The 17724-nt window shown below is 38.2% G+C and overlaps 2 protein-coding genes across 2 annotated transcripts in view; one reads left to right on the forward strand and one right to left on the reverse strand.

Moving 5' to 3' along the window:
• NT5DC1 (5'-nucleotidase domain containing 1) overlaps positions 1-17724 on the forward strand; it is a 152556-nt gene that overhangs the window by 14234 nt on the left and 120598 nt on the right. The window lies entirely within an intron of this gene.
• On the reverse strand, positions 2803-10184 carry COL10A1 (collagen type X alpha 1 chain). Its single transcript, XM_035538898.2, has 2 exons — positions 9107-10184; positions 2803-4780 (listed from the first exon to the last, which is right to left on the reverse strand). The coding sequence occupies exons 1-2, from the start codon at positions 9243-9245 to the stop codon at positions 2886-2888; spliced, it is 2034 nt and encodes a 677-aa protein (XP_035394791.1). The 5' UTR covers positions 9246-10184; the 3' UTR covers positions 2803-2885.

Here is a 17724-nt window from a genome sequence, read left to right on the forward strand (position 1 = left end):
ACAGAAGATGTAATTATTTTGCAATAGACTTCCTTTCTCCCATAAAGTGCAATTAAACAGATTTAACTTATTTGAAACACGCATCTTATGATAAATACTAGTTACAATTAGTTTATCTTTCCTCATAATGATTAGGAATCTTAAATACTTTCTCAAAGTTCACTCTAAACTGTGAGTCCAGAGCTAAATCTATAAACTGTGATTGTATCACAATTTGATGAGTTATCTCCAACTCTTTGTTGCTGAGTTGTTTTGTTAATGGCTTAATGTCTGGACAATTGCAAAAAGCCTTCAAAAAACACGCCTGAAGTATGCAGTTGTAGACTTGCATGAAGTTCTTTGTGCTCATTTGAAACGAAGAGTTTAAAGCAAAAAAAAAACTGATTTAAAATGGATTGACGATAAAGTTTAGTGAACAATACTTTTAAGAATACTATTTAGGCCCAGTTTCTTGTGCAAAGTCTGGCTAATTGGAATCACAGGACAGTTGCTGAGCACCAAGCATCTTCAATTTTAAACATGTGCTTTGGCCAGAAACTGTCCAAAGTTCCAGTACCTAGTTCTTCTATTTGTTTCCAAAACAGAAGTTGCCCAGTTGGTTGAATGCAGAAAAAAAGAGGTATTTCTGAGGAGACCTGTAATTAGTAGTTGATCTAAAACAGGACGGTGGAAAGATAAGGATAGACAATTCACTCAACTGTATTGAGTTTTAGTTTGGTTTGAAAGAATCACAGAATTGTAGGGGTTGGAAGGGACCACAAGAAGTCATCGGGTCCAACCCCCCTGCCAAAGCAGGTTCCATAGAGCAGGTTGCCCAGGTAGGCAAGCTGTGGTACTCTCCACTGTATTATTCCTATACAGACAAGTGTATGTAATGTTTATAATAATAACACCCATTTACTTGCCTAAGTCTAGTTGGCTGCTAAAATAAGCAGATCTCAAGTTACTCCGCCCAACCCCCTTACATGCTTACTATTTTACCAAAGTGTAGCCTAAGCCAGTCTTCCTTATCCAGCAACACATAATAAAGGGAGCAAAAACAATTCTGCAAAGTTACTTTCTTAGAAGTTCTTTACAGTCTCCATTAGTTTTGCTAATGATGTATCAGCCAAAGGTGCCCTTGCTGCTTTTATTAATCCCAAGATATTTTCAAGTACTTAGAAATTGCTGTTTTCAAATGTATATAACAAGCATTGGTTTTGCTTTCATGAAGAAACAATATCACAAAACTTTAAAAATACGCCTATGTACTTTTAGCTCAAGTGATTAAAAACATGTTTAACAAAATGCTAAAAATAATAGTTCAAGAGTTGATAAGCTTTGGATGTATATGACACATAAAACATTCAAATGGGAACTGTTACTTGAAGAAATGTGTAATCAAACTATTATAACTTGATAATTTATAAGCACTGATGATATTGAGCTAGCTTACATTATGCCATTAAATTTTCATAGAGCCATAACAGAGTAATATAATAACTAACATTTGAGAGACGTGAGTGTATGTATGGTAAATATGATTATGTCCCTTGAAAAATTACAGGGATTATCTGATACATTTACCATGTAAGTAAAATAAATTTCCAAGACTATTGTGTTTTAAAAAAAAAAAATGCAAAGATTGTTTCCAGTTTAGGTGTGGTAAACTGTTCTGCTTTTGTTGGTCTGTGTGCATGTGAAGATATGCCCTTTATCTTCTGGATTTGGTGATAATTGTTTTACTGTACTCTTGATTGTTGTAGTTTTACAGAATGTTAATTAGGAGCTTAAAAAATATTGAACTAGTTGTTTGCTGCAAATCACAACATATATGTCAAAAAAACCTGAGTTCCCACCTGAAGGGAGGGAGCAAAGAATATGGAGCCAGGCTCTTTCTGGTGGTGCTCAGTGCCAGGACCAGAGGCAGTGGGCACAAACAGGATCACAAGAGGTTCTGTCTGAGCATCAGGAAGCACTTCTTTACTATGACACTGTGCAAATGACGCAGCACTGGAACAGATTGCCCATAGAGGTTGTGGATTCTCTTTCCTTGGGAGATCTTCAGAAGCCACCTGGACACGGTCCTGGGCAAGCAGCTCTAGGTGTCCCTGCTTGAGCGGGGGGCGGGTGGACCAGATGACCTCCAGAGGTCCCTTCCAACCTTAACAATTCTGTCATCCTGTTATTTCTAGATTTTAAATCTGGTCGCTTTTTCCTGTTATGAAAGACACTATATTTTCCATAACAGGTTATAATTTGTCAATCTATCTTTCTCCGAGGTAGGTTTCCTTAATTTAGTTCAGCTTTTCCTATTAAATTGTGACATATTATGCACTGTATTAGGGTTATGTTTTCTTTACTCCTTTTTGATAGCTTGAAGATGATAGATAGCAGACTAATGATGAAGTATATTATCTAGCTAAAATGATTATATTGTATCTGAGACTGTTTACTTTGAATAATACCTTCAGTTAATTAAAGTATAGCCAAGTGTGATCTAGTGTCCTGGAATGGCTACTTTACCTTTACGAGAAATGATAGTTAGAAATTCTGACCTCTTCCCTCTCCCCTTTCTCTCCCTGCCCTTCTTCCCCACCCCCTCCCCCCCCCCCCCCTTTTTTAAGGAGGAAGGACAGACAGGTCCATTATATTAATTCATAAAGTTTTAATGTTGCATTTGGTTGGACAAATAATCATTGTTTTGAAACAAATTTCCTATGACAATTCTCTAGAAACAAACAATATTATTCTACTAGGTTTGAACCAATCTTTTCCACCTTCTCACTCCCTCTTCAGTTTTTGTTGCAAAATTGAAGCTGCATGACCTGCTAAGGACATCAGATCAGTACCCGGTTAAAATGGACTGAAAGAGAGAGTGTCAGGACAGTGTAAGTGGGATGGTGTTAGATCTGAGCAAATAGGAAACCTGAGAAAGAAGAGTGAACATAGTCAGAGGAATAGAGGCCATTGGATTCTGAATTTGGCAGCTGGAGCCATACTTGATCATTCTCCATGAGATCGATGACAGCACTGCCAGAGGCCTGGTCAAGGTATCCTTTCTGGTATTCATCATAAGTGTACATGATGGGGGAACCATTTTTGTAGAGTGCAACCCAAACATTTGTTCCTTTTGCATGTACGTGGTAGGAGAAATAGTACAGTCCAGGGGTCCTGCAGGTGAAGATTCCTGTTCTGGGGTCATAGTGTTGCTGCCTATTGTACAAGATTTTGTCAAATTTGATAGGGACTGTTGCCCCAGGGTAAGCTTTTGAGAGAATGACACTGAAAGCAGACACTGGCATTCCTGTGAGAGCTTGGTTTACTCCTGCTTTCATGAAAGACATTCCTGATAGTTCTCGAGACTCTCCTGCTTTAACATAGCCTTCTGGCATCTGTGGGATTACGGCTTGGCCAGGGGGACCAGGAGGACCTGGGGGACCTGGCAAGCCAGGCTCTCCATTGTTGCCTTTAGGCCCAGGGGGTCCAGGTGGTCCCATGGGTCCACTTAAGCCTTTTGTAGCAATACCTGCTGGGCCTGGCAGTCCTGGTGCTCCTGGCTCACCTTTAGCACCAGGGGCTCCTGGCATGCCAGGGGGACCGATGGGGCCTCTGATCCCAGGAATTCCTGAAGGTCCTCTGGGTCCTGGTTCACCATTGATGCCTGGCAGTCCCTTAACTCCTTGTGGGCCCATTGGACCGGGCAGGCCAGGTAGCCCAGCATGGCCAGTGTCGCCTTTTGGACCTGGGAGACCCGGGTGTCCCTTAGGACCAGCGAGACCCGGCTCACCTGGGTATCCTGGTTTTCCATCTAATCCTGGTAAACCTTTTTCACCCTTGGCTCCTGGGAATCCTGCAGGGCCTGCAGGGCCCATGTCACCTTTGGGTCCGGGCAGGCCGTTCTCACCGGGCAAGCCTTTGAGTCCTTGGGGGCCCATGTTCCCTGGTGACCCAGCAGGACCTGGTTCTCCCGGCACACCAGCTGGGCCTTGATCTCCTTTAGGTCCTGGAAGGCCAGGAGGTCCTTCAGGCCCTCTGTGTCCCTTCATCCCTGGCAATCCTGGCTTTCCAAATCCTGGAAGACCTGGGGATCCAGGCAAGCCTGCAGGTCCAGGGTGTCCTTTGGCTCCAGGGATGCCTGCTGCTCCTGGTGGTCCCATTGGGCCAGGCTTGCCGATGCCAGCTTCTCCAGGTTCTCCTGGTGGACCCTGCGGACCTGGGATACCAGTTGCTCCACGTGCACCAGGCAGACCTCTGTCACCTTTCATACCTGGTTGACCTGGAAGACCATTTTCTCCAGGCTTCCCTATCCCAGCAGGACCTGGGAGGCCTTGAGGTCCCTGCGGGCCTGGAAGACCCCTGTTACCTGGGCGGCCTGGAACACCAAACCCACTTTCTCCCTTTTGTCCATTTATACCAGGAATACCTGGCTCTCCCTTCTCACCAGGGAGGCCCCGTGGACCTTGAGCTCCTGGAGGGCCTTGTGGTCCTGGCTTGCCAGGGACAGACAGTCCTGCAGGGCCAGGAATGCCAGGGGGTCCTTGTGGCCCTCTTGCTCCTGGGAGCCCAACAGGTCCAGCTTCTCCTTTTTCACCATTTAATCCTTTCTCTCCTGGCTTCCCTGGTAGACCTGGCATTCCTGGCTTTCCAACAGCAGAGAATCCAGGTGGTCCTGGGGGACCAGGGGGACCTTGGGGTCCAGGACTTCCAAACCCTGGTTTTCCTGCAGGACCTGGTTGTCCTCTTGGTCCAATAGGGCCTGGGGGACCGGGGGGTCCTTGTTCACCTCTTATCTGTACACCTGCATGAGAGGGGAAAACAGGTCAACTAGGGAACCTACAACATTTCATGGAATTACTTAGCATGGAAAAGACCTTACAAATTTGCAGACTTGGAGATGGTGATGAAATCTGTGAAAGATTAACTTTGTTTGGGCCTCACAGAAATCAAGTTTCTGACATCGCAGTTGGTCACTCAGAACTCCAGCCAACTTTCACAGTGAAAGTGACTCGAGGCTCTCATATGGCTATGTAACAAGTGCAAATGTGTTGGAGTAGTAATGTGAGCTATAAAGCCTCTAGAAATTTTTTCTTGAATACATTTAGGCTCAAATTGCTTAAAAGATGCTGCTCAAGTGGATGCAGAGTATTAAGGAATAAAGAAAGCAGGTAGCTGATTTAGCAAGTTAAGACTTGCATTTTGATGATGACTGAAAATGGAGGATGCTTCCTGTACAAGTGTAGTTTTTCTAAAACTAGCTGGTGCTACGTTTAAGTAGTCAGATTTCTGGCTGTTCCTCCTTATCTCTGAAAGTGAGCCATCACTGTTTGCCTTTTTTTTTTTTTTTGTAAACATATGAATGTTATGTTTTCAAATACTATCATTTTACAGAGTTTTGTTTGCAGTAGTAATTTCACACAGTGACAAGATAACAACTGATACTTTGTCTTACTGAAGTCAGAATTCCAGCATTGTTTGCTCTTTTTTTTAAATGATCTTTTTTTCTTAGTTATCATGACAGCAGGTGGAGCCACTTAACCAAATGTCACAAATAGAGGAATAAACAAGCTCAATACTCAGTTTTCTGTGTACTTCGGGGAAACTCCTAGCTTCCCATTGGAATTAGGATTCTGGTTTGTGGGATATTACTGAGAAGATTAACATGGATATTGTAAGACTACTTCGCTATTTTGCAGCAACTGGTAGCATTGCAGAACAAAATACCATAGTTATGATGAATGTTATATATATATAGATTTATATGTATGTATATATACATATAAAAATAAGTTTGAACACTTTAGGATAACCTGCAGTAAAGGCTTATTAATTTAGGCACTGCTGAATAGTCAGACTTAATTCTAAGATTATTCTCAACTGGAACTTCTCACAAAGATTTCAAAGGAATGATGTAATGGATTAAAGATAATAGTCCTAGTCCTAATACTAAGTCCTAGTATATTTAGAAAACGATAACATTAAACACACACACAAAAGGAAAGTATGTTCTGACTGGTAAGCTGTCAAGAAAGATTTCTAAAACTGTTGTACAATTTCATCAAATTTGGTAAAGCTTTTATAGGTTTTAACTGCCAACAGAATTGCTTTCTGGAATTTTATTCAATATTGCATTTTGTCTGCTAAGCTAAAATTAAAGAAAATGTTATTTGGCTTTTGGGGTCTGGTAGGTGCCTAGACAAAATGTCTTTTACAGATCTGGCATTTTTAATCACGTGACAGAAAATCTTCTTTTGGAATTTTTATTTATTAATTTGTTTAAAGTAAGAGTAGAGAGTATAGACTGAAAGTATCAGGTACTCATTCTGCATTGAAACTATGTTCTTTTAAACACTAAATTCTAATAAAGAAGTGGAATCATGTTGAATTAATATTAAATAATAATATTGAAGCAATATTAATATTAAAATAATTAATATTGACACAATTTCAAGTTCTGTAAATTACTCCCTCACACTACATGGTTTTATCTTGCTGTGCACGTAGTGGGCTTTCTCTGTAGCTACACTTGTTGCATAGCAGGCCCTCACTCACACTGAACCAGATTCTAGACTGAATTTGTATACTGAAGTTGCTTGTGCCCAGCAGGAAAACGCCTCTGAGAATTACAAACGCAGTGCTACTCTGATGTTGGGACAGAGTGGCTAGGATGTGGAACCTGCCACCTATGGAAATGAATGTAGGAATTCCATCCCATGTTTTCTGTTAGATGCTACTGCATGATAGCACCTAACAGGTGTTGTCATGGGTCACCTGTTTAGACCGAGACTGAAATTTTAGTTCCAGTGTGCTTTCTGGCAAAGCTATACAAAACAAATTTACTGGTATCTAAATCTCTTGCTATGTGCTACTTGCATAAGGAAAAACTCACTAGATAATACAGTCAGAGAGATCAATTTGGTTCTGTAGTCTCTCCTATTTAATTCTTCCATTTTCATCTCAGATTAGGAAACAATGATTCTGTAACACAGCCCTCTTAAATCTCTTCTAAAAATTCTCTGTGGGATGCTTGTTTTCCAGCCTGAAGAGTAGCAAGAGTTGTCCAGTCCTCCATTTTTATACTTGTTCCCAAAAAAATGAAGATATGTCAAACAACTGGAATCCCAAGTCTGTAAAATTGTAGGCTATTCCTGCTTTTGAGGTCTAGTATATAATATTTGCTTTCTTTCCTAAATAGACAGCATTTTACACTTTTCACAGGTCTATATAAACATTCTTGTTCTAAATAAGAAGTTTCACACACATTAGATTCTCTGTGAATAAGTACATAAAAGTGAAAAGTTTGTGCAGGACAATTCATTTTTCTCCTCCCTTTCATCACATTTTTTGTCTATGCTGCTCCTTCCTTTTTTTCCTTAATTTGCTCTTTTTTTTTTTTTCCCTGAAGTACTGTAGAAGATAACCAAGTAAATAGTGTACTTCATTTAAGAATAATATGATACTCAATAAAATCATGGAAAAACACTGAAGAATTACTGAGGGGAGAAGGAGGAAATGAAACTGTAACCTGGGAACGCCAGCTAGCAAGCCTTCAGTATCTGTTCATGTACCTAAGTTCAATCTAAGAGTACCAGTAGAATTCCAGAAGGTCCTTGTGGTGAAGGCAAGGGATGAAACTGTAATATTATTTTGGTACAGCCCAGAAGAACGTTTTGGAGGGTAAGTTTCCCAGTCATGCTGCTTTCACTCGGTTCTCACTGTAGAGCATTCTTGGAGCACATGAGCTGGAGCCAGTTTGGATGAGAGCAGGACTGCATCTTTGGACTTGCTGTGTGCTGCTCATGAGTGTCCAGTCCATAGGACAGGACTAGAGCTACTCTGAAGTGAATCTTGCTCATGAGGATAATGCAAATACTACGTCCTGAGCAACAATTTTTCTGTTCTCCAGGTCTGCTTCTGCTATGCTGTTTTCCAATTCCATAGCCTAAAATGTTCTTTTTCTGGTGAGGAGAAGCTTATTTGCAAATCTGTTTTTTTGAGTCCCTCATTCAGATTCCTCATTTCTGCCCAAGTGTGATTATTACAGCTAAAAGTAGGTGAAAGACAGCAAAAGTGAAAGCTGTTCTAAATAGCCTGTTGATGTCCAAAAGAAAAAAAGTATTGCTCTTCTGGGGAGAGAGGGATATTTACAGGGAGGGTTCAGTGCTCTCAAATTTAATGATAGTAACTTTGAATAGAGAGTACTGATTGTATTCTGGGTGGCTGTTCATCAAATATAACCAGCACCTAGAAAGTCAGAAGTTTTGGTATGTAGTTTTTTCAAGATTTAAAAAGGCTTTGGCATAAGGATGGAAAAAATAAAAACAGAACTCTGGTAGTTTTAAAACCTTAAATGTCACCACCCATTTGGTTTCAGTGGACAGAAAAGGTAACAAGAAATAAGTTATCACCAAGTATATGTATAACATTGCAATTATATATTGCATATTCAGTCTGCTCTAAGACTGGTTTATGAAGAGAACTTTTTATAGTAAAGCTAGAATTGTTTTGTTGTTAGAAGAGATAAGTCTGACCAAATACAAGCTTAAATCACATATGAAAAACAGAGAGGTTTATATTCTGTTTTTTTTTTTTTTTTTTTTTTTTTTTTTTTTACAAATATATAAACAGATTTATTTTGCCTTTCCAGGCCTTAAACAGGTCTGCATTTGGTAATATGCATCAAATGTATGTTTAAATTTTGCATTTTGCATAGAGGTACCATGACAGTAGTATAAAAGTTCTAAATATTGTAGATGTCAGATCATTGTTAGGAAGCTTGGCATTGAACCAAAAGACTTAAGGATTATTAGCTTGTATGCATAATTATGCAAACAGTTGTGTTACAACTGAAAATCAGATCTGTAGCTGCAGTTTTGTTTCTGCTTAGTATCCTTTCAGCAATTATTGTGTAACAAAAAAAAAAAAATCAGACAACTGTACATCTTTATCAGCAGGAGGCAGCTGCCAGTGCCACTGTCAGTTTTCTGCAGTGATGATCTTATTAAATTAAACCTAAACTGTTAGTGAAAGTTGAATACCAATAGTATAAACAGAGAACTTTTGTTCGTGTATTGACCCACTAGAAATAATTTTCTTTTAGTTGATCATCAAAAAATAGTAGGCTTACCTTGACTCTTTACATTGAATGGTAGAAAATGTGGCCCCTTGATGCTGGATTGTTTCTGATATCGCTCAGAAAAATATCCATCACTACCATGGACTATGTTTAGGCAAAACAGCAGCAGTAAGGATATTTGTAAATGCATGTTTCCAGGTCAGTTCTGTGTTAGAAAGGGGAGAAAGAGTTGTTTTAAATAGAAGTTGATCAGTGTCTTCTGAATTAAAAAAAAAAGGAATTTTCTTAAGCTGTTGGTGTTAAAAGTATCATTATTTTGTGATTACTTTCTCCTGCTTTCACTGTCTGTGAAAAGTTCTCTAAGGAAAAGGGAATCAGTATTGCTAACTAAAGATTTTGAGTTCTTTTGTGTCTGTATGAGATATACAAGAGAGAGCTTAGAGGCAGTGGTCTCACTTTTATGAAGAGAATAATTTTAAATAGGTGTCATCTTATTTAAAACCACTGTCTTCAGAAACAGTGATTATTTTCCTAATTACACCAGGACCCCAAAACTAAGTTCAGGAGTTGCATATATCACAACTCCTGGAATGAAGAAGAGTTTTCAGTGGCTATCACAGACATCACACCATAACCTTATTGCTTCTCTCTAATGCTACAGCAAATGAAATATGAAGTCCTGGCTCCTTTCAGCATCAATGGCTAAAATCTCATATTGCTTTGCTTGAAAGCAAGTTTTTATCTTTCACCTTTCAAATACCTCCAGTGGCAGTAAGGATGCTGTCACTGTCCCTTAAATATCCACCCGCTTCCCTCACCAGCCAGAAAGCAAGTATCCTGTAGAAGTTAGCATCAAAACCAAACAGAATGAAATGAAATGAAATGATAGCATACCAAAATGTTGTGGAGCTCCAACGCAGGGCAGTAGAGTTGCAAATCCTCCTCTAGTGAGGAGTTCTTCTGCCACTGGTGAGTGAGCAGAAGCTGATGATTTCAGGTGTCACCCTTGAGTATTTATACGATTTTCCCCCTAGTTGGGTGACTGCTGGACATAAGCTCCTCCCCCAAAATCAGTAAGCAGTAATTATCTGTGTGTATATGTGTGTTTTTTAGGGGTGGGGGAAGCTATTTTGGGTAGACATTTTAGATCCTGTTAAGCCTTTTTTTTTTTTTCCTTCACCTTCTCTTGGATTTCTTATTGTTAATGAAATTTTATTGCTTATAGTTTGTATTTTCTAAAATTTTGGGTCCCTTCTGTCTTTAGAAGTGAGAAAGGTAGCACTGGAAAAAATCATGAACTTGTAAGTAAGGTTGATGATTCTAGGTGCTTCATTTGTGTTTTTGTGTGAATGTTTTAAAGAAAGAATTATATATTTTGAACTTTGATGAGCTGTTACCTTCAGGAGTAACTCCACTGAAGCTTAGAGACTACTTATGTGAGTAGCTGTTCACTGACATACAAATGGAGAGCTTACAGTCAGTTAAAATGTTAAGTTGGGAGTTGTGTGTGAACCTTAAGATTACTTTTAACCAGTTATTGGTTTTGGAGATTATTATCTTCAGATCGTATATCTAGACTTACAGCTGTTTTGATGCTGGAGGTACAATATCACCTATTCAGTGTATGCTGCAAGTAATGTTTGTGTTATGGATTCTTGAAATGTAAGCCTACAATGAGAAGTTTGTCATATTCATTTGTGACAAACATATTGCAATCCATACTGCTAAAATATGCAAGTGTTATCAAGGCTGATGTTTGGGGCTGGTGGGACTTTTTTGATCTGTTCTGTACTCAGCAGTTTTTTTTTATTTTTTATTTATTTGTTCAATCAAATGTGTTTATTGCTTTATTTTTACTAGATGTATGTTGTTCCTATTAAATGATTACACCAGTAAATTTAAGTGATCACTGTTTTAGTGTTGGTGGCTCAAAATCGATTACAACTTTTTTTTTTTTTTCCCTTCAGGTTATAGATTAGTTCTAGCCTTTTAAGACATTTTGTTAAACTGATCTTGCTTAACAGACTGTATCCACACATTGTGATTTCTTTCTGAATAAATAATGGAATAGTACAGTGTTTCAGCATCACTTTTATTAGTGCTCAGTACTGGACAGTCAGTAATTTTTAGTTCTTGAATTGTTTGTGAAACATCATTTAAGAGCAGAAATGAGAGACAAGAAATAAACCTTTCTTGTTTGGCATGAAATTGTACAACTAAATATATAGTGCACTTTTTGCCTTTATCAAACATTCTCAGGAAAAATACCTACGTCTAAGTTACCTGTGTGTTAATATTTCTTTGCCAGTTGCAGACTTCACTTAACATTGTTACATTGAGTTCAGTCTTGTGGGAGTTAGATTTTTGGACATGTTTAAAATTCTTAGTTTCTCTTTCACTAAAGATTGGTGGAAAAAAAAAAAAAGATAAAGGCTATCTGTGCTTTTACTAAAGGAAGCTGGGCATGTGCTATAAATTACTGTCTTGATGAAGTGAGTATGTAAAGTTGTGTTTATTATTCAAGTTAATTTGTCATTTGTAGAAGCTGTCTGGAGAGCCCTCTGGTGAGGTACAAGTCATATCTGTACAGAAGAATGTATATGCACCCATGTCCTAATAGACACGGTAGAGATACTGTAACTAAGTAAGGGGATTCGCATACTGTACTACAGGAATACTAATAAATAATCTGTGTTACTGTGAGTTCTCATGCATGGTAGGTGCACCAGGGAGATCTGTTACCTTTCCAGCCAGTAGACTGAGCTAGTGGCCCTGAACTGTGCAGCTATCTTGTGGAATGACAGGTTAACATGGGCTGAATTCTACCTGCTTTGTGTCTTTGTTTAATTCCACATGCTACCAATGACAACTTTTTTGGCTTTTATGTATTGTGGCAAATATCCTAGAACACAAGTTACTGTACTGAAAGAGACCAATGGACCATCAAGTCTATTCTGCTTACGATTGTGCTAATACATTTGCTTACTAGAGGGCTGTATTAAAGTTGGGATTTAAAGACTACTGCAATAATTTATTTAATGTATTGTCTAACAGTTCTTTTCTTCTAGCCTTCTTCTTCCTAGCTATCCTTTAAATAACATCAAATTCAATTTCTGTAAATAAACGCTTTCCTCTGAAGAAGCCTTCAGACTGCTTTCCCCATTAAAATTGTGTGCCCAATCTGGTCAGTGGTTTTCTGAGAATATTTGCATGTCTGAGATGACATTTCTACTCCCTGTATGTGCATTCAGTTCCTTTTAATCTTTTCAAGAAGGAAGCTCTATCTTCAAGTTGTTTGTGTGACATCTCAAGCTGCTTCGTTTAAAGGTTTGTCTCTATACATTCAAATGAGAATCCAACCATCCACTTTTGATAGAAAGAGCAAATGTATGGGCGTAGAGTTTATTTCCTCTGTGAAGGAAAACAACTCCAAACCCCATTTTTTGGTTCACATAAATCCAAAAATAACTTCTGATTTTAAAGCATTTAAATATATAGCCCTTAGTGGGAAGTGTGGTTGTTGCTAATTTGACAATGTTTGGCTAAGTTAGGAACAGCAGGCAACAGTTCTGTGCACACACAATTTCATGCTAATTTCTAGCCTAATTCATAAATACCCCCAAAGCAGACACACTTATGGGACAAAAGCGCCAATAATGTCCACTCCTATTTGTCCAGCAGCCTCACTTCCTGCCTTGGCTCCTTAGGGGCAGGGAGGTGAATAATCTCTGTGTCTGTATGTACATAGGGATGGTTACGGGGTCAAAAGGTATATACAGGCAAAACTGTTGTCCTTATGTTTAGCCTGAGCTCCACCCTATTGTGCTATCTTATGCTGCTACTTTGGTTTGAGGTTTTGTTTTTTTGTGGTTGTGGGAAGTTGAGGTAGAATTGGAGTTTGCTCCTGTTGTATGTTTTCCCTGATGATAGGCTGTTGCCTATTAGCAGAGCGCTAACATGCCTTTAGCTCTCAGGCATGCGTGTGAAGGTTGGCTTTGGTGTATGTTTGCACGTGCAAAAATATGTGCAGTAGGCATACTTGTGTATACCTATTTACAGTAACAGCACATATTTTGGAAAGGTTATTTTCATACCTGTTTGTAAGGTATTAAAATTCAGTTGCTTTTGTTTTGTAGCTATGCACTTGGAAAGTTGCCTTTCCCACGTAGGCGTCTTCACTCCCTCTTCTTCCCCTTGTCCCACTGTCCTAACAGTCAGGAATAACAGTGGGACATGTTTATCCATCGCGCCATTCCAGGACTTGCTTTTAGTTTTGTACTGGCATCCTCAGTCCATGTAGAAGTAGCTATTGTAGTATTCCTTCAAGATTGGACTTCACCTATTTCATTACTAAACTTAACTGCAGTAAAAAGCCTCCAGATAGAATTACTGTGGACTACGTGAAGTAGATACTGGAATTGCAGTCCTTAATGCTGTTTGCAGCAGTCTGCTCTATTTCAGTGTGTTTCCTGGCTGAATGTTGTTTACTCATCAGTAAGTGCGTATGCTTTCCAAAAAGACCTGTTTCTTACTTCTACAGAGCCAATGGAAACACAGGCATAAGTGGTACAGAAGTGACACCCGGCTTTGGGAAATGGGAACTGACTTTTACCACTATCCTGCAAGTTACTCAAATGGTGACTTGAATGAGTCCACAGTAAGCAAGTGCTTACAGGGAAGGAGTGTGGAACATCTTAATTAAGCATAAACTGCAGTAAAACTACCAACCACTCCCTTTCACACACATCTATACACAGCCTTAAAAAAATAAAATTAAAAAAAAAATGGAGAGAGCAAAACTCAGAGAAAGGCTGGCTAGGTTTTTGCAATAAGTGGGAATTGGCTAAGTGTGTTCCTGATGCTGAGGATTTTCAGTGTGAATATGCTTAGATTTATTGTTTTGACTTCGACTATATGATCTTGATTTTGCATCATCTAAGTACAAAGCATGTGCTTACATAGTTTCAGTGAACTGTGACTTCTTGAAAGCAATAATTCACAGCTTTAACTCTGAATTTGTCTTATTTTTAATAATTCATTGTCAGCCTTAATCCTAATTATTTTGTAGTTTATAATTACTTTTTATGTTAAAATATGGTACCCAAGGAACCAGGGGTGCTTAACTCCTTTTGTTTGGCCAAATAATCTCTGCTCTGAAGAAAGAGGCAAGAATGTGTCAGTGGAAGATTTTACCTGTAGTTTAAAGACTAATCTGAAAACTTTGGAGTAACTTTTTATTGATGATGTAAAATCTTAACACTGTTAAGAGCATTATTTTGGTTCTTATGGCTCAGTATCTATAACTAATGCTCTCTGTTGTAAGTCAGTTCCAGTTTTGTTATCTGCCTGAAATAAACTTGGAAGAGTCTACCATAGTCTGTGGTAAATTTTCCTGTATAAAAGTGCACATTCCCAAAACTTGTGGAAGCTATGGTTTTGCACTGGCCTCTAGTAAGTTGTAACACCACCTCCGAGGAAGAAATTCTCCAATTGTAAGTTCTGTTACAACAGGCGGTCAGGGATTTCTAAGGGGAATTCGGAAGCCTGCCATGAAATTAAGAGTAATTGGGTTTCCCAGTTTGTGGTGCACTTTATGACGCTCTGGATACTACTAAATCATCTCAGCTCCATGCATTAAGACTGTCCAACTCTCTTTTTTTCTGTCACGCAGTGCAGAACAATCCACACGTTCCTGTGGTAACAGCCAGGTGAGCTGTAAATGGATGTGCAGAGGAACAAAATGTTCCGTTGCACCTTTTTTAATGGGGAAAACGAATACAGAAGTTTTTCAGCTCCTCACTGAGCACAGTCAAACACACCCAAAGAAGTAGGCAGCAGGATAATTTGTGAATTCGATAGCTGTGGGAAGGCTGTTTTTTACTTCTGTTTTTTCATGTGTGGCTTTTTGTTTTGTTTGTAATCATTGCTACTTTTTATGTGCATGGAGGCTACTTTCTGTTCCAACACTAGCCACTTGGACTGCATAGGATTAGACAACATCTTGGTGAAGAATTTGTTTACCTTGCTAGTTGCAAAGTAAGTTGGATTTCTTCTGAGTATCAAAATGTATGTCTTTTGTAGTTAATAGATGCTTGATTGAGGGAATCTGCAGGACTGGGTAGTCCTATCTGTATTCATACTTTGAGATATAATAAATAATTCTCGTCAAATCAAACAAAACAAACTGTGTTACCCCTACGGTTCAGTATTAATCTTTTTATATACATAAAGCTCTTATACTTTTAACACTTATAATTGTGGTTGAAAAAATGTCCTGCTTTTAAGTAGTAATGGAAAGATGGTCTGTAATTATTCTGGCACTGCAAGACTGTCTACTGACATTTATGTTCAGTCCAGGTAACTGTTGATCACAAGAGCCATATTTAGTATAGCGGTATATTTAAATAGATGACACCCAGTTAAATATTTGGAGTTGCATTCTGATGAGTTAACCTGCAGAGGCACTGAGTAGCCAAGCTGAAACATCAGGAAGTTCCACATAGTCTGACATGTATTGCGGTTTATATATTCCTGAAATTCAGATAATATTGATGAATGCTTTTTAACCACACTGTAATGTTTCTGTTGCATTGTGCTTCTACATAACTAAGAAAATCTCCACTATCTTTGAGAATTAATAATACAAGAGTAAAATGTACCAGCATTTTAAAAAAAAATAGCAGTACTGGTGTTAGGAAAGATATTTCCAGTACCTTGGCTATGCTGCTGGCCTGGCCTTTTTTTATTCTTTACTCCCCTTCCTTTGAAAGTAAAATCAAGAAGTATTGATCAAATTAATGCATTAATTTGAAACTCATACCAGAGGTCTTGCTTTAAATAAAAACTGATTAGTTTTCAAGATTAAAAAAAAAAAATGCTGTTTATCTATGTTAATACTAATATTTTCTTCCACGGTTGTATTTCTGATGAAATGCAGTAAATGTTTATACGGAGATTTTAAAATTTTGGATTTTCAGTAGATTTGTTTAAAAATGTAATCATTTTAAATTGGAAATACCAAGACTTGCATCTTCCTGACAAGAGGGGAAGAACAGATGAAAAATCCAGTTAACTTCGTGCACGTTTTTAGAAAAATGATGAGTCAGAGGGCCTGAGCACTAGATAATCTAAGCAAATGTGAGAATTTGGCTTTGAATTTTGAGGAGAGGATTCTACAAAACTATTTCTGAAGCTGTTTAAATATGGACAAGTGAAGAGGCTTCCAGCTGCTTTTACCTGCAGATGCTCATTTTCAGTATTCTCTGATGCTGACTCTCAGTTGTATTAATATGAAGTTTTTTTGCAAGCTGAATTAGTAGGAATTTGATTTGGGGTAAAATGTAGTCAAACTTTCCTAGGAGTGCTGGAAGGAGGGAGGCTTGTTTTCCATAAGTCCAAGTCATTTTACAGGATGTGTTAAATAATTTAAAACACCTAAAACGTGTACTTACTCTTGAAATATTACAGCGTATTCTTTTTTTTTGTAAGTTCTTAATGATTCTGTTGTTTTAGTTTAATTTTTCAGCCCACTGTTGCCAAATCTGATACACAACAGCAGAAACTGTATTCACATAAAAGCACAAAATTGCTAAATAGTCATGGTGTATTTTGTTTGTTTTCTTGTTGTTTTTTTTTTGGGGGGGGGGGGGGGAAGAAGCATTTGTTTTATTTAATTTATACTCGGTTTTTCTCTGATTTTTATTAGAGTGTTTAGTATCTTGTCCTACCTCTGTGTCTGCTGGACCTGAGGTTTCTTTCAGAGTCCCCTAGACCAAAGTGAATAAAGTAGAAACACTGGTAAAAAAAAAAAATAATAAAATAAAATAAAATAAAATAAAGGTAGGAACTACTCCTATTTTCCCAAAGGTGAACAAGTTCAAGCAGCTTCCTCAGGTATCCCATAATTAGTGGGAATCTTCCAAACAGTTGGTGAAAAATAGGTATAAGAACTACTTTTTCAAGCATACCCACGAGAGTAGGTAGTCAGCCTGCTGAATAATCCCATTCATTGACCTTACTACCTGCTGTGGTTTGGACAGTTGGCACAGAGTTGTTTTTAAACTTTCATGTTTAAAAACATGTGCCAAAGGTGGAAAAAAATGCAGACTTTTACAGCTAAGACAAATAAAAGTTGTTTGACTTCAATATAAAAATAAGAGATTTATTTATTTATTTATTTTTTTAACAATGTTAAGCATTTTAAATATTGCTGTTTCCTTTTCATTTATTTAAATGGAAACATAGGAAAGCTCTGTTTGTGGGTGCACACAAGCTTTAAAGAGTATATTGCTTATGCAAAATAAGCTCAGGTGCATGGACCTAATTGTTCTTTGTGATTAATAATAGGTCTGTGTGTAGTTTCAGTAAGCTTAGACTGGATTTTTACAAGCATTATGTTGCCATCAAGGAGAGTCATAATTATCTGCTTGTAATAAAGAGTTGATAAAGTGGTTGCTTTTAATGTTAGGGAAAATACATCAGGGCTGCAAAGTTTTATAGGTGACACTTACCACATTACCTGAGTAAAGTCTCCAGGCTTTAATGTCCCTTGCATTTTATAGGAGAAAGATGGAATTGAAAAGCTCAACTTTTTAAAGTACTTTAACCAGTAGGCTCTCACATTCAAAGGTTTGAGGACTGGATGATAGTGGTTCTTATGTGGAGATAAG

Source organism: Cygnus atratus, chromosome 3 (genome assembly GCF_013377495.2).
Source record: "Cygnus atratus isolate AKBS03 ecotype Queensland, Australia chromosome 3, CAtr_DNAZoo_HiC_assembly, whole genome shotgun sequence".
NCBI lineage: Eukaryota > Metazoa > Chordata > Aves > Anseriformes > Anatidae > Cygnus > Cygnus atratus.

What these genes read in the sequence shown, in the direction of transcription:
- COL10A1 (XM_035538898.2), bottom strand. Translation starts at nt 9,245, where the DNA reads ATGCATTTACAAATATCCTTACTGCTGCTGTTTTGCCTAAACATAGTC. An exon ending in ATTCAATGTAAAGAGTCAAG is followed by an intron (nt 4,781 to 9,106) that starts GTAAGCCTACTA and finishes CCTCTCATGCAG; the next exon opens with GTGTACAGATAAGAGGTGAA.